Source organism: Polyodon spathula, chromosome 12 (genome assembly GCF_017654505.1).
Source record: "Polyodon spathula isolate WHYD16114869_AA chromosome 12, ASM1765450v1, whole genome shotgun sequence".
In the NCBI taxonomy this organism is placed as follows: domain Eukaryota; kingdom Metazoa; phylum Chordata; class Actinopteri; order Acipenseriformes; family Polyodontidae; genus Polyodon; species Polyodon spathula.
In genome coordinates this window covers 6,980,455-7,007,030 of record NC_054545.1, presented here as the reverse complement: position 1 = coordinate 7,007,030, position 26,576 = coordinate 6,980,455, and the positions used below count along the sequence as shown (strand labels likewise).

The window sequence follows — 26,576 nt, the reverse complement described above, 5'->3', positions numbered from 1 at the left end:
AATTCAAGCAGATACCACCGAGATTTCACTCAGGCAGTAAACACAGCTGAGCACAATGTTTCTGATAATACAACCCAATTCAGGAGAGTACTCACAATTCAAACATATTTACTGCACATAAGGAAGTATTATACATATTTACATTTATTCTAATTCAATTATTAACTTTTACAGTTGTATTAACGGATTAAATTATTAACTTTTACAGTTTTCAGTAATGGAGGAAATAGGAAATATAGCACTTGGGATTTGTTGACTGCAGAAAAACCTCAATATCTATATACATTTTAGAAAGACTAATGTTGAGATATTGAAAAAGGCTTTTAGTAAAAACATTTGTAAGTATTTCTAAATGTATACATTGTTTTGTAATAATTTTCTGCATAAAAAATGAAGAAAAAAAACTATTTTAGTCAGATATATTTAATCATTGCATAATAATGTATCAGAACCAACAGAAGCCATTGTGGATAAGATAAGACTTACTGATGACAACAAGGCTTACACTGTAGCTCTCCCGCAGCCCCAGGACATACCATCATAAAATAAAATATATCTCTGAGTTGTCTTTTTCACACCAGCTTTGATACGTTTATAAGTCTGGCTTCTTGGCATCATCATGATTTTGCCTTTTAGGTCTTTTGCCTTTTAGCCACGTATGTCTATCTATCCAAGGAGGACAATGTAAGCATATAGGATGCCCACGTGTTATGGGTGTCTCAAGCCACATTAAAAAAAATGTGCAATTACTAGGCCGCTGGTGCTCATCAAGCCAGCGGCAAGATATACATAGATCCCTGTTCCGGTCTGTGCCTAGGCACACAATAAAGCTATTACTATTAATAAAGTTATTTTCTTACAATCGCAGGAGCCAAAACCAGTCAAGCTCCCTAGAAAACGTAAAATAATCATTTATAATAAAATGAGACCACATATTATAGATCTTAAATCCGTAATATAAACCTAAAAATTCACTCGTGGTTCCCAGTTAGGCTCATGCCCTACCTATTTTGTTTACCCTCAGAAAAAAACGTACAGTTTGTGAGAATATTACTACAATTAAAAATCTTACGGTGACTCTCCATTCTGGTAAAAAAAAATACATTCTGGTAGTTCATACCTGAAATATACAGTATTTGGTACTGTGTATTTTTCATTGGAGAATATTCTTTGGCTATGTCAACTGGATGTCACGTAAAATATATAATTTACATTCCACGCAAAACTCTGCTGCCACAGTAGTTCGAGTTAAGGTGGAAAAGGGGAAATCTTTCTTTTGTGAAGCGCAGGTTTAGCATAAGCACGCTAGCAAAAAGTAAGGTTACTACAGTTCATCTACTGACGTTGCCTTCCATCACTCCCTATTTAGTCGAAACCGCACCAGGCACCTCCCTTTCAGTGAATCGGCGCAAAGTCAGAGAAGGGGGGAATAAAAAATCTGATTGGGTATAGGCCGTTTCTAGGGCGATGATTTCCGGTATTGTTGGAGTTGGAGGGGTGTCTGTTTGCATTTCGTAGTGGTTTCCGTGTTTGTGATACGGCTGTATCCTGTAATTCTTAAAAAAAAAAAAAAAAAACACATTTCAATATTCTTTCATATGTTGATAAGAATGACGGAAAGCTCGGTGAAAAAGCTGTCTAACGGCGATAGATGTTACGGCGCTTCAAACGGGGTGAAACCGGGGAAGAACGGCTGTGTCAAGAACCATTACCTCTACCAGAAACAACACTGTTATCCCGAGGAGAAGGTGAGGCCAGGCCCAGTTTCCTTTGAGCTGCTGACACCGAAATGCGCACACTCATTCAGAACATTAATGTTTTTTGTAATTATAATTTTATATAAACATTGTGTGAAACGTTTCAGTGTCCAAAACTTGATTTCTTAGTTTTAAGTCAATATGTAATGGCTGATGTTATTGATGGATCGGTTAAGAATTGGTAGTTATTTTTTATAGTGCTTTTTAAACAACAAATAATCGAGTGTTTGAAATATTTTAGTTGTCCAACATTTAAATAATCTAGGCGGGTGTATTTCTCTGTTGGACCGCAGGCTGTTGAATAGTAGATGGTGTGTGTTTGCTTTAAGTATGTCACAGTGGTGTGGTGAATGTTTTTGGTTAGCAATTAGTGAGGCCCATCTAGCAACTGTTGAACATGGCAGACTACAGTATATCTTAACTTTTTCATAACCACAGACATAATTTGAAAATCTCCCAAAACATTTTCAGTTATTCTTACTCAGTTTGGTAATGTTAAGATGTTTGTGTGAAAGCGAATTCATGGTTTGTAACACTAAAGCAACATACGACCACCCCATTCTTTTGATAATAAAAGGCAAGGAAATTGATTGAAGTCGTCCAAATAAATTTAATTGTAATCTGTGGTATAAGTACAAGGCAGTTTAATTACTCCACAAGTGCTAAGGAGGCACCATTCCTCTGGCTATGTTTTGATTATGTAAGATGGAAACATTTAAACTATTGTTTATGTTCAGGATTTTGACAACTTTGTTTCAAAGAGACTTTCCACTTTAAATGGTGATAGCATTTAGGTAGTTAAAGTATTATGGTATGCTAATTGACCTGTTACATCAAGAGTTTTAAGTGTATGTGAATAGGGCATTATTTAAGAAATGTTTCATGTTGGTAATTTGCCTCTTGGAATATAATAGATTACACAAAACAACTCAAATTAGATTATAGAAATATCTCAGGGTTTATGAAAGTTGATATATTTTAAGTTTATGCTGCAAAGTGTTATCTGTTGACAATTATGGTAACAAATTAAACAGTCCCAAAATTTCTGGAGAGGTGACTTAGTGTGTGTGTGTGTATATATATAATATACTTTTTTTTTTCCTGCAGGACCTTATGGGCTATAATTTATTGGTAGAAAATGTTGCATACAGTAGGTGGCATGGCAGAATTATTCAGTAGCCTCTCATGCTGTTCGCCTATAGAAGCATGTGTTGAAATCTGGTGCAATGTAGTTTACTTTCGCAGTATAGCCCCCTCTACATTTGCCTACATCACAAAACTACTTGAGAGAGGCTACTTATGTCAGGAGCTCGTCTTTCAGTTAAGCAGGAAAGAGTCTCTCTAGATCTAGACACCTCAGCAAGTTTATCTAAAAAATAAAATAAATGAAAGGCAGTAAATATATATTAAGTCATTTAATGCAAAGTTTATAACAGAGTTATTCACCAAGGATGCTTTTTTGCAAATTAGGAAAAGCAAATTATTGTTGGTATTTTAACCAAACTTTACTAACAGGATCTTCAACTATCTATTTTTTTTAACAAAGTTTTTAATTACAGTGAAATCAATTAACATAGGTACTAGACAGTTATAAAATACAATTTTACTATAGTGTGCAAAGTTATCACTAATTAATAGTGAGATATTTTCAAATGAGGCATGACTAGTCACATGCTTTTGTGAAGCAATTAATTTTGTTTGACTGCTTTAGTAGATTTGATAGAGGACTGTAGGATTTACCAGGGATAAAATTACACCACAGTACAATTGAGAGTACTACAATTTATGAAATTAATGTTCTTAAAGAAATTTGATGGGATGTATCATGTAGTCAATAATAATAATAATAATAATATTGCTATCACATGGCCTGATTGCATAATTTCTCCACAGTGAATGCTTTTCTTGAATGCTTTGGATAAAATAAGTTAAGCAGGGCATGAATGCATTTTTCAAACTGAACTAATTCATATTTTGCATTTCCCAGCTTGACACTTAATTGCCTCCTGAGGTTTGTACAATGGGTCTTCTGTCAAAGACATTCTGTAAATATCGCATCTTATCAATTAACAATTTTCCTGAAAGACTCATTACTCATTTTAAATATGTGAAAAAGGAGGATGAATACTTATTTATTGTTATTTGTAAATTATGTTTTTGTCACTGATTAAATACAGCCAATTTTATTGTTTATCTTCTATAGGTTTTGACTCTTAGGTTTATAATGGCTCTGTACAATAAGCTACTTATGTCATGATTCATTATTGCTTTCTAATGAAAAAATAACCTTTTTTTAATAGATCTACCACGTTGCACACAATGGAGGATTGTATAAAAGACCATTTAATGAAGTCTTTGAAGAAACCCCTATGCTAGTTGCGGTTCTCACGTACATGGGTTATGGTATTCTCACACTTTTTGGATATCTGCGGGATTTCTTGAGAGAGTGGAAGATAGAGAAGTGTCAAAATGCAACTGAACGAGAGGAGCAAAAGGTGAAACTCTTGTTCTTGTATTACAGTATGCTTAAGCTGTAATATGGTCAGCTTGCAGGTGAATTGCCCACTCCATAGTACATGTATGAAGTCTGTAATGTGGTGAAATGCCACAAATGAAAATACTTTTTTTCAGGATTTTTTGATATGACGATTGTGAAAAGTGCCACATTGTATTGAACTGAAACTCTTGTATTATGTTATGTGGGTGGAAAGCAGTTTTTACCCAGATATTTGAATGCTTTGAAATTCTTTTTTTTTGTAAAAAGGGTGAAACATTGTCCTAGTGATTTCTTACCCATGCACAGTAGGTTCATCTTGAAGAAGTCACTGTCGTCCTTAAATATGTAGTTTCCCAGTGTGCCGCTTCAGAACTTGCCTTTTGCTGTGATATGCAATGCAAGGTCAACATCTTGACTCCTACAAAACCTTTTGACCTCAGTCAATTAATATTTAACTTTTAGGTGGAAATTGATTGAACTACAGTCCACAAGCTGTCCATTAAACCACAGAATGCATGTTTGCATGCCAGTTGGTGCAAGTAGCATTATAAGGGACACAGGATCAGAGGCAGACTAGTCTATGATCTGATGTATTTACCCCTTTATTTTGTATCCCTGCCCCCTCCATCGGATGTGTTTGTGTGGGATCTGTAATACAATGGCTTTGCTTGAATTGGGAAACAAAGATGTGTGCTGTAAATGACTGAATCATTTTAAAAAGGAAGGAAACTTAACAGAACAGTGCACATTTTTGTAACGTTTTTGTGTACTTTCAGGGTGCTGCTACTGTATGCTACCATGTGACTAACATTACAGTAAAACCTGAATTACTGGTAATTGCTGGCCACCAACAAAACGTTTGCTATAGTCTTTTTGTTTTGTTTTTGTTTCAGGACTTTGTCCCACTTTATCAGGATTTTGAAAATTTTTACACAAGAAACCTGTACATGCGAATTCGAGACAGCTGGAACAGACCTATCTGTAGTGTTCCTGGGGCAAAATTTGATGTCATGGACAGAGTATCCTATGACTACAATTGGACCTTCAAGTAGGTTTTAACTAATCTATACATATACTTTTGTTTATTTCAGTGATTTAAAACAGAGTTGGAAACCTCAGCTAAGTTTAATATATATATATAGCGTAAAGAGCGGCAGTAATCGGATGCACTGCTGTTTAAGTCATTAAGGACCCCACTGCCAGCTTGTTGTAAAAGAACAAAGTTTAGGTATAAAAGTTTATATAAAAATACACAATGTAATTCAGTTTGTTGTTTCCAGGTACACAGGGAAAGTTGTAAAAGATGTCATTAACATGGGTTCTTACAATTATCTGGGATTTGCTGAGAACCACGGGCTATGTGCAGATGCTGCTGCAGATGTGACTATGAAATATGGGGTTGGAGTGAGCAGCACTAGACGAGAGATGGGTAAGTCCTGCTGTAGTAAAAGTACTACATAACGGTGCTGTGCATAAATGTAAAGAACCAAGGAACGTGTGTACTGAAAGGATTGTTTTAAGAAGGGCTAATGGATTTTCTCAGATTTTCTCATGCTTTCGTATTACCCCTTCCAATTTCCTGGTTGTAAATGTCAAATCGCAGGTGCTCGGGCTGGTGTCAGTTTTGTATTCAGTTGTCAATATCACAATACCCTTTTTACTGATTTATGTAGTTTGCATAATGGCAGGGTAAGTAAACAAAACATTTTCAACATGCATTCAGGACAAATAAGAATAATATTTTATATTATACAACATCATAACACTTCCAAACAATCAGATTGCTGCATTGTCAGAGAATCTGTCATAATACACTGTAGCTTTTGATTTCTGTACTGTATGAATTTTAACTTGTTTAAGATGAAAAAAAAACAATCCGTCACTACAGATACTATGGAGAATACTGTAGTAGAGATCAAAATAAGCAAAAATGTCTGTCTAGTTTTATTCAAGCATCTGAAAAATGAACACTAAGGCATTTTTTCTACAAGGTAATGGTGTATATTAACAGTGGTTTAAAATAGAATTGATTTCTAAATAATTATCAAATGTTGAGTCTGTGAATTACCCAAAAAAATCAAAAACAAATGCACAGCTTTGTCTTTTAACCTCCTAATACTGCTGCTCTTTTTTTTAAATGTCTTCAGGTAACCTAGATAAACATGAAGAGCTGGAGAAATTAGTAGCCAGATTCCTGGGTGTTGAGGCAGCTATGGCATTTGGGATGGGATTTGCAACTAATTCCATGAACATTCCAGCTCTTGTCGGCAAGGTTTGGAGAACAGTGTTGCTGTTTTTGTATTTTGTGAGGGAGGGGACTGGGGTACTAAATGTAGGCTTTTAATATCCTTTCAAAATCTAGTGCAAAACCTAAAAGTATAAGAATCTATGCATGCATTATTGAACTTTTGTATTTAAGGTGAATGGTCTAATGTTTTGACCTACAATGACTAATGTTTCCCACCACATCCTGTTTATCATTTATTCTATTTGTTAAGATACTGAGTAGTCCAGTTGCCAAACCCCGGAAGTGTGGGGTTCTACAGCTACCTTTTAGATGAAGACATTTTGTTATGGAGTTTTATTGTGAGCGCCTAAGTTAAAGTATATATCATCCATTTAAAGTAGATTTTTATGGACTATTTCTGGACTTCGTACTGATTTTAATTTTAAGGCTGTATTCACTCTCTACAGGGCTGCCTTATCTTGAGTGATGAGCTGAACCATGCATCATTGGTGGTAGGAGCACGGTTATCGGGAGCAACTATCCGGGTATTTAAACATAACAGTAAGTGCAGTACTAATTGTGTGTCAGTATAAGTTAGCATTACAAAGTAAGAATGAATAAGTTTTCAGGAAGATTTCCATGTTTGGATTGGACAGTTCCCCATAGGCACAATATCTTGTTATGTTTTTGTTTTATGTTAACATGAAGCAGCCAAATCCCTTTTTACTGTAAAAAATATAATCTAATCTATCAATTTGGCTATATCAGGTACTATTTTGTTCTGCTACATCGAAGGGGTGTAATACTATGATTATTTGTTAAATAAGTGATGGTATCTCGGTGAACGTTTGATATAATATTTCAATACCATGTGTGTTCCTGTTAATTTTTTTTGAACAAATTAATTGTTCTTAATACTGTATTTCACTGACAGTTTGTCATTTTAACTCGAAGCTTTTAGTATGTCAGCCAGGTTGTTAGTAGCCAGTTTATGGGTCCTTCAGAAACCGCTGCACAAAGGTCGCCATGCTATCAATCGCACGTTTACTTGATTGTCTGTCAGTAAGGCTGAGGTTAAGTCAGTGGTCACAGATTCCATGGTTTTAGTAGAGGACATTGAACTTTACCAATACAACTTAAAATTCCACCTTAACCCCCTCAAAAAAAAAAATGCTTTTTTCACAGTTTAGCTAATGATGTTGAATTCGCTCAGTTGCCTTGCTTTGCAATGGAGCCGTTCACACTTTAAATCACTGGAAAAAAAAACATACATGCAGTGCAACTTTACTGCCTGGTTTTGTCAACCTGCAGCTGCATTTTTCAATCCCTGTCAGGTCTTTGACCCAAGTCAAGTGAGTTATCTTAGCACAACAGAGAAGTGTTTGAGGCCATTCTACTATTTGAAGACAACTGTATTCGGTGAAATTAAATGCGTCAATGTTTACCAGTTTTGGAAACTCACAACTCTTGCTGTAATAATCATTTTCTGCATACAAAAATGTACTTTGGGATGACCTGCGTTCCAGAAAGGCATCAAACATGTACAACTTGTTTTAGCAGACTAATATGTAGACAGACAAACTGAATAACTACAAACGTACCACAGCAGAAGCAACAGATGCACATTGCACACAGTCTTTTTCAATGTTAAACGTTATTTTTTAAAAGGTATGTAAAAATAGAAACCACACCAAATGATGTGCAAAACAAACATTTTTGTTTTATAATTGTATGTGCTGTGAAGCTTAACGAACTACATGATTAAAACTTGAACCTGATGTAGTGAAAACCATGATAATATTCAGATGAATTTTCCTTTTTTTCCTACTTGTATAGACAGACTAATTTTATGTCTATGTAGGCACTGTATATTGTATATTTATTGCTTATCAGAAATAGAGAGGAATTTACCACAGACTGGTCATTCATTAAAAGTAGTGTCCTGAATCTCATGTCTACTGTGAATACTGCCAGACAGACTTCTCTGTGAAACATGGTGGGCATCCTGACAGTATCGCTCTCATAGTTACGAAACACCAGCAGTAAATCTGACACTCCCATTACTGTATGTTTGTGCAAATGGGTTTTGAGGTTAAACTCGCTTTAAACAATGAATTAATTATTGGATATTACACAGCATTTTGTCTTTTGATAGTTGCAGAGTAGTAAAAATGTAGATAGAAAATTGTTCAATCTTTTGAGGTGTTATTTTTAAGTTTTGAGGTTGAATATTTTAATCCAGGTTTGACTGCACTTATGGATCCTAAAACACTCTTCATTACTAATACTTAAATGCAGAATAGAATTCCAAATTTATAAAAATCAGTTTTGTAGTATTTATTGGGTTTTTTAAATTTCTGAATGCTATGTGTTTACAATTACCCAAATTAAAGATTTAACAGGAACAATTAGGTAATTGGCTTGCCAGAGCCTAAGAACCTTTTAATTTCTAGGGCTGGCAGCCAGCAACTGACCTTAAAAACAAAACAAAAATAAATAAATATTCTGCTTTGCTTTGGTCTGCATGTGTTTCTGCTTTTTCCTTTCAGAAGTTGGCATCTGTGATATATAATCCAGGGCTGGCACTGGAACGTGAAACAAGCAATATTGGATGGATACTGTCAGTTGGAGCCTCGTCACATATTCAAAATCACAGTGCTACCTCACAGAATTGAAGTACTGGTAGCTATCTTGTTTATAGTTACAGATGTACAGTAGCTGTAAAACTGAGTGACCAATTACCAGCAAAAAAATCCCAAAAGTAATAAGTAGACATGCCTATTTGGCTGAAGAACAGTTAAAGGAACTGGAATATAGCAAAACAGAAAAAAATACGCTGACTATACAGACTTTGAGGGTTGGAGGCGTCTGTATATTTGACATGTATACAGACACCCTGTTGGGGCTTATTGCATGTATAAATATGGATGCATCATACTTGATTTATGTAGCTCTTTTTCAGAATTTGTCATTTTCTTCATATCCCATTTAAATGTAAAATATATTTTTGTCAGTAATGTTTGACAAGGATATCTTTCAAAAACAATACTGCTAAATGTAAGCTTTTCTCTAAACAAGTCTAATTTCAGAAAGGCTGAAGGAATGACCCAGAAACAGAGAGAAATAGAGCATAGGCATGAACAAGAAAAAAAAAAATCAGTTAAGATCAAATGGGGGGGGGGGGGGAGTTAATACATAAGATAAGCTGGATGTGTATTTACATAAATATAAATCCTGTGCCCTCCAAGATGTTTAAATAGATGAATTGGTTATATATGGGTTGGTAAATTTAAAGAGGACTGGAACAAAGCTGTCAAATTAATAAATCTTACTTCCACTATATGGTGAAAAAAGGTCATATTAACCATGTAAGTAGTCATGTTTGTCTGCTTACAGCTGTGAAAAACGAAGGTTGATATAATTTTGGGGGGTTCTGTAATGTCTTTGCATTGAATTGTGCATTGTACTACATTCACAAAATCACAAGATTTTCAAATAGTTGTATTTAAAAAAGGAGGTGAGTTTGACCTTGCAGGCAGATCCGTTTAACATGCACAATAAGCAAATTGATTAAATCTGTGTTTAAAAATGGAGAGGTAACTATAGAACAACATTAAAACCAGAGCCTGCCAGCACAGATTTGGTGAATTTCATGCTTTCAAAGGTAACAGTAAGGTAGTTAATGGGGTTTATGATGTAATTTTACTTTTTATTAAAAAGCCTTTAAAATCACTTGCAAAATAAGATACTTGTATGTTAAAATCCACAGGTAATACAGGGGAGCATGGATGCTGCTGTCCATAAAATAGATAAAGATAAAGCACCTATAAAGTGTTTAACAGATAGGGGTGAAATACAAGTAGTCACAGCAGTAACATTTACTGTGCCTTATATGTGATCTAGATACAGGGTGCAAGCTTTTTGAAATTGCACACAATACAAAACTGCACTTGGATGTGGCCAAAGTAATAAGGGCCTGATGCAACTTCACAGGTGAATGATAATAGCAAGGGTTATGCCATGAGGAACAGTTTAAGAGTTTTAAAGATATTTGGATAACTCTTAAAAGTGACTTTAGTGCTGCAATAGATGTTTTGTTGCTGCTGCCCCCGTATCTGTCCGTTCTTCTCTGGTTGGTTGCATCCCCTGCCCAACCTGCTGCCACAGGTCCCACCCCTGAGCAGCTGTGTGGTCTGATGCAGAGTATTTATAAATGTATCTCAACAATTGCTGCCGTACCTTTCTCCACGTAAATGTGTCCAGGTACAATTGTATCATCTCTTCTGCTGTGCCCTGCATTGTTTTAAATTGTTTAACACTGGCCCAGTTGTTCTCCACTTTGTCCAACCGCAAACTGCAAAGTCAGTAAAGTAAGTTATTGAGTATTCCATAATGCAAATAACGTCTTTCTTGCCACTGAAGCAGCAGCACAAATCTGGTATGGATACCTCCTGTCACTGTCAGGGTCTGCATATTTTAAAGGCAGACTCATTTGTGCTGGCATGATGAAAATGGCCAGTAATATTTTACTTTAAAATGTAATGAACATACCAAGATTTGCAAGTATAACGAATCAAATAAAACAAAAACTGCACTTTCAATGGCAATGTTCAATTCAACATCCTTCTTTTTTTTTTTTTAAATTAATATTTAGTTTTTGTTTTGTTTTTTAAAAGCTATATGGAACATTTTTCTTAACTCAGTTTTAGGCGGAAGGATATTTAATAAAAATGGCTTTGTTAATAAAACATTTTTGCTGTGCTTCGCCTTGCAACGCAATGCATATTTGAGTATATCACACAGCCTTATTCCTTATATACCCTGTAATTATACTGTTTTTGTTTCAGTTTTCTAAAAAATTGCTTAACGGACACTGAAGTCTAGCTGTATTAGTTGCATATAGATAGAATAATAGTGAGTTTTGTCTGTCTCTTTTTTTTTTTTTTATCTGTAGATATGCAAAGTCTGGAGAAAATGCTAAGGGATGCAATTGTTCATGGGCAGCCCCGCACGCACAGACCATGGAAAAAGATTCTTATATTGGTTGAAGGGATCTACAGGTACAGTATTTAAGGAGTTTAAACTGTCTCTTTTTAAACAAGATATTTAAAATAAACTACACTGTATATATTAATGGAGTTAATGTATGTTTTGTTTAACCAAGGAGTTTGATTTAACAAGTATTACTGTAGGGTATGACAATTTGAATTTTAGTATTAAGTCTTGAGTCTGACTCTAGCTTTTATTCATTTTTCTCCTGTTTATGAATTGCTGGCAGCCAGAGATAGTGGTACTAATGTCAGATAGCCCGACCGGTGACAGCCGATCCTGTGTGTACGTGTTTTTTTGTTTTTATCCTAGCTTGTAAATGTTAACTTTAATTTCAAAATTGTTTTTCATTTTATAGCATGGAAGGCTCCATTATCCGTTTGCCTGAGGTGATTGCTTTGAAAAAGAAGTACAAAGCATTTCTTTACCTTGATGAGGCCCACAGCATTGGAGCTCTGGGACCTTCTGGTAAAGGTGTGGTTGAGTATTTTGGATTGGACCCCAAGGATGTAGACATCATGATGGGAACTTTCACAAAAAGCTTTGGGTCTGCTGGTGGATACATTGGTGGAAAAAAGGTAAATGAGATGCTACTTTAAAAAAAATAAATATCGGAAGCACATTACCTTGGTTTAAGCATTTTGGTGCAGGATATTTCATTAAACAGCCTGTGGGTATATACAGTCTTTGAACTGAAACCGTTATTGTTTTGCCAGACATCCACAAAACATTATTTCTTTACTTGACGTGCTTAATATGCACATTTGTGCTTATCAAGTACAAACCTTTCATAGCCAGCAATAATGTTTACTTAACTCCCTGTTGTGGAAATGTAAAGCGTTGCATTGGTAAATAAACATTTCAGCACAAAGTATTTCCTTCATTATCCATCAGTTTTTGTTTTGTTTTTTTGTTTAGGAACTTATAGACTACCTTTTTACACACTCTCATAGTGCTGTGTATGCCACTTCAATGTCACCCCCTGTTGTAGAGCAAATCATTACTTCAATGAAATGTATAATGGGAGAAGACGGCACGACATTTGGTAAGTTTAGAAACTAAATTGGTGGGTTTAAAAGATGTGGATTGTCCACGCTAATAGAACAAACAAATTAAATATTTTATGCTTTATGTAAACTTGAATTTTATGGTCACCCTCCTAAAAAAAAAAAACAAATGAGTCATTAAGCGTGTCTTGTGAAGGGGTGGTTTTATAGTATATATATTTGTGCCTGTCTGCAGACGTTTAAGAAATTGAATATCTGTGGGACTATTTGTTTCACAGACCTTACATTGCAGCAGTATAATAACGTTCACCCATAGATCTTTCGATAAAGTGTTGGGTGCACTTGCCCTGGAACTCCTATATGAAATGGCTACCTGGCATGCTTATGTCTTAATCTAAACGTGTGTATTTGACAAGTATAATTACTAGTAACTACATTGGACTAGGCCTGTAAAACTTCAATAAGTTTGCCTAATACTGTACACCCAGCCGTAGTTTTAACTTACTCCGGAAGCCACATGGTTTGATAAATTGTCTGGTTACAACTATTTACAATAATTGTAATATGTTCAATAGTACATTGGGTATATTTAGATATTTCCAGAATTAATTAATTTTAAATTAATCTGCTGTAGTTACGGTTTGCTTTTTGAAGGAAAAAAGTTAATGTACAGTAGCTTTCTAAGAAATCCCTAGTCCTATCTTTGACCTTTTTCTTGATGTCTTACTGTTAAACTTGCTTTTTTAGATGCCAGAAACCTAGGTGTTTTAACTTAATTTTTAAAAAACTAAATATGGAATTGAGAAATATATAATGTGTTTATTTTTTTAAGAACAATTATCCTTCAAATGTCAATGTTATGCAACAAACACAAGGTGGCACTAGAAACTTGAAAAAGTCTAATACTTTTTTTTTCCACTTTCTTGCTTTAACGACCCCTGTTCTGCTATGAAATGTTTTTTTTTTTTCATTACAGTTAAACTTTGGTGCCTTGTTTTGCTGGCTTCTCGGGGAATCTTTTTTTTTTTTTTTTTTTTTTTTTTTTTATTTTGGTGCGAAACTTTAGACCATGAATCTAGTAATTTACCTTCAGCTGTTTAATTGTAGGTGTTAATTATAGGTTTGCTCAAGTGATCAATGTATACAGTACTTAATAAATAGTTTGTGCCAAACTGTTAGACCAGATCATTCAAACCTTGATTCATTTAGTTAGAACATAAGAACATAAGTTTACTAACGAGGAGGAGGGCATTCGGCCCATCTTGCTCGTTTGGTTGTTAATAGCTTATTGATCCCAGAATCTCATCAAGCAGCTTCTTGAAGGATCCCAGGGTGTCAGCTTCAACAACATTACTGGGGAGTTTAGATATAAGTGTCATTCTTTTGAAGTTTTGAAACCAGAAATAATGCTACCAGCTGCTATTTTGTAAATGTATGAGCACCAGAACATGCACCAGAAAGTCGTTAAACAGCTTGGGAAATTAAAGAGAATGGAATGGGTTTTTATGTTCATTGAAATAATTACATGTTAAATTAGCACTTAAGTATCAGTAGAGACTGAGGTCATTAGAGTATGTTTTTATACTGTTAATGTGGGACATTAAGAAAAACAAACAGCGTTGGGGGGCATAAAGTGGATTTCCTGTGTATTCCCAGGGGTACTAACACCCCTTTAAGCACATTTCAGCCTCTACAAGAAGAACCTGGCAGGGGGTTTTCATAGATATTTGCAAGGAAAGGTTTTCTTTTTTACTTAACCTTTTTTTTTTTTTTTTAATAAACAAAATGTATAAAATGTAAATAACAACAAATGTGTGCCTTTCCTCTTAATAGAATTGTTGACTAACTGAGATCTTTATCCTAATAAACACTAATCTACACTAACTAGCCAAAAAGAAATTGAGAATGGGCATAATAGTGGGTAGGACCATTTTTGGCCCAAATGACTGCTTCAGTGTGTCATGTGGTATTTGGAAGTATTACAATGAATATTGTGAAAAGTTGTTCTAGAGAGGAATGCATTTGATGTCACCTGACACTGCAATATGGTGCCAGCTTAATATGCCCCAGACCATTACACCACTTCTAATACCTGATTTCTAATTATGCTTTTGAGATGCAGCACTTCATGAGGTCTCAGTCACACCCAGGTCTTTATATGTGTTGCAAAAGGTGTCAAATGTGATTTGTCAGACTACTGTGTCTATTTGTTTTACAGACGATAGACTTAACACGTTGAGATACTGCCGTGTGTTTGTTTTTTTTTTTTTGCAAAGCTGCCATCACCACAACCCAATAACTCGGAAGCCAATGACATCATGATTTTATAATTGCTTTGTTTTTTGTCCTCAAATCTTGTGTGTGTGTGTGTGTATATATATATATACTGCAGACACCCACACTATATATAGATTATCTATATCAGGATATTAATATATATATATATGATATTATATTATATATATATATATATATTACTTATATAAATATATATATATTTCATACTGAATATGAATGAGTGTATGTATTTTATATCATCATTACTCACACTGTGGACTTAGATCCACTTTTTCATAGTAGTGGTGGTGATGGCGGTAATGTTGCATTAACACCTAAGGCATTGGATGTATATTACTAATATACTTGTTTATCCCAGTTGTAATGTCTTAAGCAAAGAGAGTTTCACCTTGAAGCTAAAGCACTCATACTTGCTCTTAAGACAGTAACTTCCTACCATCCTTTCAGTAAAAATACTCCAAATTCCCCGTTAATGTAATGAGAATTCTTTAAATTCTTTAAACAAGAAGGTGAAAAGGAAATGTGGGTCATTTAGTTAAGTGTGCTTGCCAACATCTTTTGTTATTTTTTACCTTGTGTTCTTTGTACAGATTTTGCAAATAGTCCCCATTAGTCTCAGTAGTGTATGTTGACATTCTCAGAGTCTCTAGTGTAGTACACATGTTTTAGGTGTTAAGCCTATGTTTACTTTGGTTTCATTTAACCTGCAAGATGAAGGCATGCATCTGTGGTCTAAGTGACTCGCTGCTATATTGGAATCTTTGAACACCTTAACTGTCCTTGCTGTTGGATTTGTGCCAAAGATGTCTGACCCTGTTTTTCACAAAGATTCTAGGTTGTGATAATGTCCTTAGGGATTCAACGAGCTGCATTTCTTGTATTTGTCTACTTGTTTGAATGAAGATTCAAAGCAAGGACATGCTTCCAAGCTGAAGGGTCCTGCATTTGTTTTATTTTTTTAACTGGTGAATTGGCAGGGAGTACATTTTGAGTACATGCCCATATGATCTTTATTTAAGCTAACAGATTTTTAGTCCATATTATTGTTCAATCAGTTTGTTTCATGGTGCCAAAATATAACCTTTCATCAAACCATTATATAATCCTAGCATTTGAACATATCAACACCCGTATTTCATGTTTGACTGCAATGCATTGCAGACTTTAATGACAAGACCAATATAGGTACTGAATTTGATACAAAAATATGAAATATTTAAAGATGATTTAAATTTTTATTATGTATGTATGTTTATTATGTGAAGTTTTATTATGTAGAATGGTTGACAGTAGGTCTTTAAAATTGCACCAACATAGCATGTGTATCTATGTTGAACAATTCTGAAAACATTTAACAAAATAATTTGTCCAATTTCCATTAAATAGTAAATTATTTTAAAATGTGTCCTTCCAATTGCTAGGGTTTTACATCGAAGGCTGAAAAAAAACTGAGTGACTTATTTTTTTACTTTTGAACTGTAAGGAAATCGTGTACAGCACTTTACTGACATGACATTTGTTCTTGCATCTACATGGGTATGTAGCACAACAGGATGCGAGTAATATGGATTATTTTATTTTACAAAGGTATTGAAAACTGTTAAGGGCTACTGATGCACTCCACACCCAACATTCCTTATTCTTCATTTCCTGATAATCTGTCAAAAAACAATTTGCCTGACCCTAAAACACAGAGGCTATACAACCTCTGGGGGTGTTTTTATCACAAAACAGTTAGCCAATTAATTTCAGCAAAATCGGTGGCGCTCTATATCCTGTCCAGACCGTAAGAACCCTTCCAGATGGAGTGATAACTGTTCCTTCTGCCCTCCTCAGAAGCTGTTGTAATTATCTCCTGGTAGATGAAAAGGAAGTTGGTGTAAACTTTCGTTTGAAAGGGATATGGCCTCTACATCTGGAAGCTCTTTAAGCCCTTTTCACTCTAAATCTCAAGTTTGTGTCTGGAATGAGTTAAGAATGTGCATTGTGAATAGTTTTGAAAGTGTACCCCAGAAAGATTTACTTTGGAGTCCACGCTTTTCCTAGAAGATGTACAGTCAGTGTGACTAAAGATTTTGAAATTGGAGTGTGGATTTCTATGACAGTAACACAAATATTGCTTTCATATCCATTTTGTTTAATTTGGTGCTCTGTTTATGATGCTGGAAAACACTATGAAGAAAAAGTAAAAAATGTGGTTCCGTCATGTTTGTATATAAGGGTATTTTTCATTCAAAACAATTATTGCAGTTCCTCTACACCTTTCATACTTGTTTAGTTATTTTAATAGTATTACATATTGGATTCAAAATTCAGTTACGTTGCAGTAGAATAATCTTGAGAGAAATATTGCTAGCCATAGTTGCTTACATCCAAGCATAATTTTCTGCTATGTATCAGTTAGATATGTTGGTGTGAATCCATTCTCATACAGTATGTAATGGTGTTTGTTTTGCTCTAATTCTGAATGTCCATTTATCTTTTGAAAGTTCAATAGTAACCACAAATCAACAGGAGGGGCCTTTTGAGGGTTCACTTCACAATGCAAGATAACATTCAGATAGTTACTTGCTGGGCCCAGTTTCACTGGTTCGCTGGGGAACATTCACAAGTGAAATGAGCCGTGTAAGATTACAGATTGGGGAGGTTTCATTTTCAGTCACCAAAGGGATGACCTGGCCATGACTTCTGCAGCTGAGTATATTTGTCAGTAGCCATTTACATGGGGATTGTAAAAAAGATTAAAATTTCACAGCCAGTCGAATCATTTGTGTTTTTTTTTTTTTTTGTATTATCCCCTATTTCTTATAGCAGATCATATAACCTTTTGGAGGGGGAAATTTTGTTTTACTGAATGTATAAAACTTTGTTTTGAAATGTTTTTAAAAATATTATTTTACTCTCTGCTTTGTGGTAAAGGTTACATTTCTCTGCGATTGTGAATTGGACCACTTAAGTCTCGTTTTGTGATTTATGTATTTATTATTTTAACTTGTGTGCATATATTGCAATACTTAATTCACATTCAGTGTCTGGGTAGGCCACGGTGAGCAAAATTAAGAAAAGGGAATTCCTTTGAGCTTGTCTTTTTAACATGCATGGAATGCTTATTAAAGGTAACATTTTAAAAGGGCACTCCAGTATACACATTTAAACAAGACTGTCATTCTCCGAACTGTAAATGTGCTGTGAGGATTTAAGAGTTGTAACTGTACCTGCCGCTCCGCCTGTTGTGTAGGCAGCTGAACAGAATCCTGACGCCAAAGGCTTGTGTGTGGCAAGGGCACAATGTGATTAAACTTCATGTTTAAAATAGGTGGAACATTGAACCTCTGGTGTAAAGCCCAAACATAATTATCTTGGGACATCTGGTTACTTGTGGGTAACTCCATAAAAATTTAACTAGTAATAAGTTTAGTCGGTACTTCATTTCTTTTGGTGGGTGTGTCTGTCTTTTATGTATTTAAAACAAGATGCTTGTGGTTTTACGTGTGTGTGTGTGTGTATATATATTATATATATTGCTGTTTAATTAACTTAAAATATTCCATTTTGCAATTGTAGATATTGATGGGCTTACAGCATTCTGTAAAATGTCTGAATCACATTAAATGGGACCATCTCTCTTGTAAAAACATGTAGTTGACAGATATGTTGGTGGAAACTCACTTGTGATGTTGAAAGTGCCATTAATGCCACCTCATGTGGATGTCCATTAACTGTGCTATGCAATCAGCATAGAAGACATGTTATTTACTCCTTGCTTCTTTTTTCTGTTCTAAGATTTGTACAAGTTGTGGAGTAGTAGTGAAAGTACTTCAATATCAATGCCCCAGTTTAACCCGTAAGCTAAAGTGTTGTCATAACTGTAGGAAATCTGCGAAACAGTATTTGCTTTGCACACACTTGTTTCTTGGGTGCTGTATAAGCAGACCTGTTCCTTGGTTCTTGTAATTGTGCTCCTTGTACAGAGCAAATGGAATATAATGTGCTGCCTAATATAGTAGTCTGTTTAAGAAATATTTCATTCCTCTGCAAGTTCTGGACTAGCTCCTTATTAACTTGCTGAGAAGTGAATACCACTAATTCAGGAATGAACAGTTATTGGTGTGAGAAAACAACATGATTTTAAATGGGTTCTGTACATTTCAAAAGATACAAAACTACAATGCGATTTTTGTTCTGTTGCTTGTTTTCAGGCCGAGACCGCATCCAACAGCTTGCAGAAAACACTAGGTATTTCAGAAGAAAACTTCAGGAGATGGGATTCATTATTTATGGAAATAGTGATTCCCCTGTGGTGCCTTTGATGTTGTACATGCCTGCAAAAATTGGGTTTGTTTTTTTAAATTTTATTTTTTTGTTTATGAAAATCCATTTGTAGATGACCATACTGATTCTTTTTTTTTTTCTTGTCTTTTCTAGTGCATTTGGGAGGGAAATGTTGAAGAGAAATATTGGAGTAGTGGTTGTGGGTTTTCCTGCCACGCCAATAATTGAGTCCCGGGCCAGGTTTTGTTTGTCTGCGGCTCACACCAAAGAGATGCTTGATACTGTAAGTTAATGCTTTTTAATTAAGACAGACTATTTTGCCCCCAGTAGTAAAACACATAAATGCTTGAAAATCAGCATGTAGTGCAAGGCTGTAGATTGTACTGTTATCTAATAAATTCCTTTAAAAAGTGATACCAGTCGTACCAGGAAGTAGCAGCAGCTTCTATGGATGGTTTCACAGATCTTGATTTGTACTAACCTTGGACTATCTAATGGTGCCTTCGATAAGGTAGTCCGTGATGCTAACTGGTATCGCAGATCCCAGACATTCTAACCAAAGTTTAAAATACCAAAGTAGACATAAAGCAAGGATGATAAATAAGTGAGGTTAATGTGGACTGTTTGGAAGGGGTGTGGTGTGGTCTGTGTGTGTGGTGTCTTTTTTTTTGTTTGTTTTTTTAAAGAAAAACTGGGAAATTAACATATTAAAATGGTATTTTGGATATGTGAGGCTTTGCTGCATTTATTTCTGTAAACTGGAATCAAACTTTAGAACTGAAAAGTTTAGTTTGCAAGAACGATTAAATTCTTAATTTAACATGTGCGTGATAGGGCGATTTAAGCTGTGACTTTCAGAGATTTGCTTTAAATGAAACTTCCATATGTGACCGTGTTGGTAGGAGATCAAAGTAAAATATCTAATAATCTACCTCCCTAAGGATGGTTACTAGTGGTGATGAAAAGTATATTACACTTTCCATAAAGTCTTGCTCAAGAATAGAATTGTCTTTGTTGTCTAAGCAGTCATATGACACCTCAGTTTTAAATAAGAGTTTTTATTACAAGCCTAAGTTCATGAAACGGTTAACATTTTATTTACACCAAAAAAATCCAAATTGCTTCCACATGGTGTGTGGTAATGCAATACAAAAGGTGTCCTCTGTAGTACAAGCAGTTTAGTTTCAGTCAGCTATAGTTTGGCATTAGGCTGAAAAGTTAAACCATAACTTCAGTTTCAGTGTGGTTTGTAAGTTTTTCAAAGAAGAATTCCCTAATTTGTAAAGATATCATTAAATGTAGTGGTCGGCACCACAGTTAAGAACTTTGAGTAGCTTTCACAGGAATGATAGACTGGATTAAAGACATGCTGTACTTAAATAACATTGCAATTACCACTGTACCATAGAAAAGCTGGACCTCATTTACAATAGATAAAACATTCTGATGAAGGCTTTAGAATACTGTGAGGCTTCATACTGAAACATTAACTATATAACTTTGTGGTAGTTGTATGCTGATTAGGTTATAGTTTTAATATTATGTCCTACAGACTATTGGTTCTACTAAGTTTTAGTGTTCTCAAAATCGCCTTGAGTTTGCTGTGAAAATAGGCCAGTGATCCTCACAGCAAAGCACACTTAAAACACTTCATACGTCTTCAACTCGTGTACTCATGTTGCACAGTATCACACTAAACGTATTGCTGTCCTACCATGTTTAAAATGTATTCTGCTATGTCATGAAATACTGATTCTTTCACTTACCTTGTGGCTATCTAACAAAAACTGAGTTTTGTTTTAATTCTCTTGTTCTAGGAAATCTGTATTGCAACATGACATTTTCATGTAGCTGTCACATATAAAAATTGGAGCAACCGATCTAAATCTAAACACTAAAATAACTTCAGTAATTATTCCATGAAATAAAAATCATGAGGCATCAGAAGATGGATTATTTGCACAGTACTGTCTTTTAAATTTTGAGATAGTCTAATTTTATGTAAACAGTGGTATTCCTTAAAATAATTTAAGGAATAAAACACACCCAGTTGGCAAAATATGGCTGTAATGTTATCAAGGGTTTCCAGTGATGTTATAAACTCATAAGAGAAGTATAATCTACTGTTTTTGCTCTAATTAGTTATTCTGATTTCGCTTGTTTGCCAGTGGTACATTCTTAGTAAATGTGCATATCTTATTTGTTTGTACTACCTGTTTTATCATAAGTTATTGTATTAAGTAATCTATTCTGTTTTCAAATGTTTGTCTTCTAGGCTTTAAGAATGATAAGTGAAGTAGGTGACCTATTGCAACTGAAGTATTCTCGACACTCATTGGTTCCTTTGCTGGATCGACCCTTTGAGACTACATATGAAGAAAATGAAGAATGAAAAAACCTTCAAAAGTAACCAAAAATACACTGCAAGTCTGAAGTTTAATTAAATGACACAGAACCACTCTAAAGACGAATATATTTAACCACATTGAGCTAATGAAGCATAGCGGTGTAACCTGAATTATGTATGTCTTTTCATTTTACAGTGTAAGATTTATTTTACCCTTTACTCTTAATTGTGGCATACTGCTTTTTCAATATTGTTATGTGCCTTTGAACATTTGTCTGTACTTCAGTTTGTGTGCTGATTTGTTAAATTTTTATTACATTTAGGTGCAATATTACATGTTGGAACCTCTGTTGTGGGCTTCTGAAATTATACTATATACAGTGTGTATGGAGACAACACCCGAAGATATATGACACTTATATATATATATATAGATACCCGTTCTATATATTATATATATATATATATATATATATATATATATATATATATATATATATATATATATATATATATATATTTATGGTAATAAATTATTAGTATTGTTACTTTGTTTAGAAGTGTCAGTTTTCAGTGAAACAAACTCACTTTAGCAAGTTGTAGTACTTGCTTTATGTACCTAAACATCTTAATTTTGTGCCCCTTTATTGCGTTTTGAGTAGGTCTGATAAACTTCTCAACTCCTCTGAGTTCCCACATGAATTCAAAAACGGTATCTAAAAGCCATTTTACTTAAACACAGAAATACACTTTCTCTAAACTTAAAGTAAATATGATAAGTGACTTTTATCGATGTCCAAAGATCTATTGTTTAATTGAATTGAAATCTTTGTGAAGATATTTGGGGATAGGGCAGCCACAAGTGAAAATCTGTTGTGTGTGTGTGTAAAATATATAGGTTTTCTGTTAAACCGGGATATTAATCTCCCCTATTGCTTATTGTTAATTTTGCAATTTTGATATGCTTGCACTAAACTAATATCTTTTGCTTTTTTCTAAAAAAAAAAAAAAAAAAGATTTCTATCATTCCTTTTTATTGGAAGAATTTGTATTTTGTAGGTCCGTGTATTAAACTACATGCATTCACTTTCTTGTGAATGTAAATGGCTCATGTCTGAATCTGCATATTTTATGTGGATTCATTCCTTTTTTTTTAATTTACAGTGATCAAGAGTATTTGTTTTTCATATTGATGGCAGCGCCAAATACGTTCTATTTGCATGCATGAAGTTGACAGACTGAGTACACTCATAGTACAACTGACATTTGTATTCTGTAAAAATTGCATGAATAATGTAGTAACTGAGGCTGCTAGCTTACTGTAAAACAGTGCCGAGTTACACATTGCACTCCAGTACATTTTTTTTATCTGTTCTTAAATCGTAAATCATTCCAGGCTGAACTTTTAAATTACGGTGTTAAATTAAAGGTTACAATCGACAGACCTGTTTGCATCATACCATGGGATAGGAGTTTGAATGTCAATGTGTCAAACCATTGTCAGCCCAGCTGTGTTTTGATTTGTTCTAGGTTTGCACTGAATAAATTACTTGAAATCAATATATATTTTTACAGTTATTAGAAAATAGTAATTATGACTCTCAACTGGTAACTAAGCATTCAGACTAACCAGTACGAATTTCCCCTGTGATATTTTTCCTCAAAAATCAATACTGTTGTGTTTTCACAGCCAATAAGTAAATTCAAATATAAATTGGTTGGTTTAAAATGTGGATTTGGTGGGGGGTTGCCAGGGTCCTATTATCATTGTTTTACCTTAATATTGGAGGGCAAAATACTAGTTATTTTACAAAACTAAAACCAAAAAAAAGTGTGGTTGTGTATTAATTGTTTTGATAATTAAACATGAGAAAATCATTTTGAGAGTAGAGCCTTGTTGCGTTGCCAGTCTAAAGATGTCTTTAATTCACTACCTTTTTAAATAACCGGTACCATGGGGATGACAAATTAAAGATCAACTTCCTTATTTATTAAGTTGTTTTTTTTAAGCATATACTACTTGTTATCCATGTTGTTTCTCGGCTTCCTTAATTATTTCATTTCACTATTTAGGGCAGTAAAAAGTATAAAAATAGTGGCTCCAAAAAAAAGAAAGCTATTTATATTGCAATTTTTTGTGTTTTTTCTTTTGAGGGGGAGGGTAATGTATTAACATATTTTGTCTTAACAGCTTTGGATGTGCTACAGTACTAAATGTTGCTATATTTAAAATACATAATTTTTTTTTTATATACTGTAATGCACTTGTTTGTACATATTGTTAGATCACATTAGTTTGTAATATGTTTCTTTTTAGGCAAATTGCTTTCTTAACAATTAACTTTTAATGACCAAAATTAATTTTGCGTTATTATATTTTTACATAATCATTTCCAAGTATTTATTTTCAGGAAATTATTTAATTTGTCAATTATTGAAATGGACTTGGCGTAGAATATATGGGAACAATATTTGAATGTGCTTTGTGCATAAAATGGCATTCGTTAGTGTAAGCTCTTATAAGCTTGTGATGCTTCCATGTTTTTTTGTTTTTTTTAATTGTTTGCTATTAAATATAATGCATATATACTATTACATTAAGATTATAATGTCCAATGAGAGTAAGTGTATATGGAAGCAGAAACAACCAGTTTATATTGTTTTTTTTTTTTTTTTTTGGGGGGGGGGGGGGATGCAAATACTTCATATTTATCATTTTATTGTTCTCAAATTCTAAATGTGGGTATTGAACTAGTTCTGCTAACATGCAATATGATGATGCACCATGAAAAAATGTTCTGATGTGTTGTATGTTTTGTACAGTATGTGTGTGTTTAGAAAGTAAGTTTACCACATCAACGCACCATATCGCCCAGTATAGAATTGCTGATTATTTATAGTGGTAAATTTAATCTGCAAAAATGGTTTTAAGACATACATTTTTCATATGTGGTTAAGTGTCACAGCAACATAGAGTTGTCTGCCAATTACAATCTAAAATTATTCACTATTCCGTTTTTTTCAGTGGATGTGAAATATGTGGTGTATATTCACTTTTGCATAGGAATACTTTATTTATTTCTACACATGGTAAATTAACTCACTTTTAAGAGTTGCAGTTTTGATTTCGGTATGAACAACCAGAGTAATCATATCATGTAAATGTTATAACTACATACACATTTTTATTGCAACAGTGGCATATCACAAACGTGTAATTAAGTAATTTCTTAAATGTCCTGAGGTTCATGTCAATAAAATCTCTTGTTAAATATATTTGTATTTATTATCTTTATCAGAGCATATAGCAGGTCAAACTATAGTAAATGAGTCAAGTGACAACTGTTTTGGCTAATATATTCAGCAGTGTAATAACACTTATTGGTCAATTTGATAATTTTATACTCTGCCAGTATAAACCACCCCTGGATTTCATCAGTGTTTTACACAATTGAAGAAGTACTTGGATTGCATCAAATGCTTGTCAGTAGTAAAAAGGGGAGTAGCTAAAATGTGTGGTTGTCTACCTGTGGATTTTAATATATTTTCCACTTCTTATTGTGGTATTTTAGACAGGTAAGCCAGTAAATATTACACAATGAAAATGCTTATTTCTTGCAGCCTCTCAATACTCATGCTGACGTAATTCACATTTAATCCACCTGCCAAAACTGCTTTCTTCTGGTTGAAATGTCAATTGTAAATGCCTACCTGCCTATTTTAAGGTTGAAAGAAATTAAGCTCCTTTGGTTGTGTAGTTACAAGAGAAATTCCTAGTTTAGTTTGTTTGAGTCCAGTTTTACTTTTTTTATACAATCGTACATTTTCCATATTGGCCTAATTCAGATAGACATGCCAAAAGTGTAGGATCAGAGTGTGTGTTGTACAAATTCCGAAGTTAAAGAAAATTAAAACTGGCATAACATAAAATATATTGGACTGTTTAAGGCATGCGTATGCGCATATATGTACGTATATATGCTATGCGATATATATATATATATATATATATATATATATATATATATATATATATATATATATATATATATATATATATATTATATATATATATATTTGTGTGTGTGAAACCACAATGTTAACAGGCTCGTAAAATCAAAAATCCTGCTTGTTATAACTCAACACTGGTGTTTTGTTCATTAACTCTATCCCTAACCTAAAGATAAATTATTCTGTCAATGAACCAAACTTAAGGCATTACAAAGTTTTTTAAAAAAGAAAATGAACAGGGCTACCAAGTACAGTAATGTTTTGGGCATATATCTACTAGTAAACTTGCAGCTGGTTTCACATACAATGATTATTACTAATCATGGACTACCTTATTTAAGGTAGCATTATGTAACAAATTCTAATCTGGGTTTGTGAAACTAGTTTGCACCACTTTGATCAAAACAGTGCTTTCAACCCTCATTATTTGCTTCAATTTGTGTAAAGTGTCTGCCAGTGGATCAAATAGATGACAGGCACATTTTTTTTTTTTTTTTTTTTTTTTTTAATCAATCACCTGACCATCAGCACTGTCATGCAGCTGTGCTTACGTATTGGCTGAGCTAGACAGCAAGCTGGATTTGGTAAAGTTAGGTTTTCTTTGGCTGAAAAGATCAAAGGGTGGTCCAATTGATTAGTTATCATCCAAGCTTGTTTTTATTGTGACAGACAAAGCGGTTAGACAGATTAATGACTTTCAAGTCTTACTAGAATTCAAGTTCTAAAAATCTTACTGTAGCAGACACTCAATAATCCTTTAGTCTTTGGACTAGGTCTAGTTAGTACACTGGTGTTCTGATGAAGGCAATAGCTGAAATGTTTGCACTTTGACTTAGTTTAAACTTCTATTTTTGGTTGAGTTTTTTAAAGTTCTGCATGACTTAAACTTAACTGAATCAATTTTTTATCTCTAATTTCATTGATCGTGGTGTACTGAAACTGCATTTTGCTGATACCTGCATATTACAAAGAATGAGTGCATGCCAGTAATTTGAATACAGCAGTTTCTGCATTATACTGGTCATTGCTAGAGGAAGACTGCTAGAAAAGATCAGTTTAGGTGCTGTGTCCATCTGTCTGCTTTGTTTTAACCTGTTCTACACACACCAAA

General features: G+C 34.0%; 1 protein-coding gene across 1 annotated transcript; it reads left to right on the top strand.

The window, feature by feature from the left end:
- The first annotated feature begins 1,447 nt into the window (after nt 1-1,447).
- On the top strand, nt 1,448-21,815 carry LOC121324837 (serine palmitoyltransferase 2-like). The gene is made up of 12 exons (XM_041267049.1): nt 1,448-1,748; nt 4,058-4,252; nt 5,148-5,302; nt 5,535-5,683; nt 6,402-6,526; nt 6,949-7,042; nt 11,436-11,541; nt 11,889-12,108; nt 12,449-12,575; nt 19,035-19,170; nt 19,261-19,390; nt 21,383-21,815. The coding sequence occupies exons 1-12, from the start codon at nt 1,599-1,601 to the stop codon at nt 21,497-21,499; spliced, it is 1,704 nt and encodes a 567-aa protein (XP_041122983.1). The 5' UTR covers nt 1,448-1,598; the 3' UTR covers nt 21,500-21,815.
- The last annotated feature ends 4,761 nt before the right edge of the window (nt 21,816-26,576 follow it).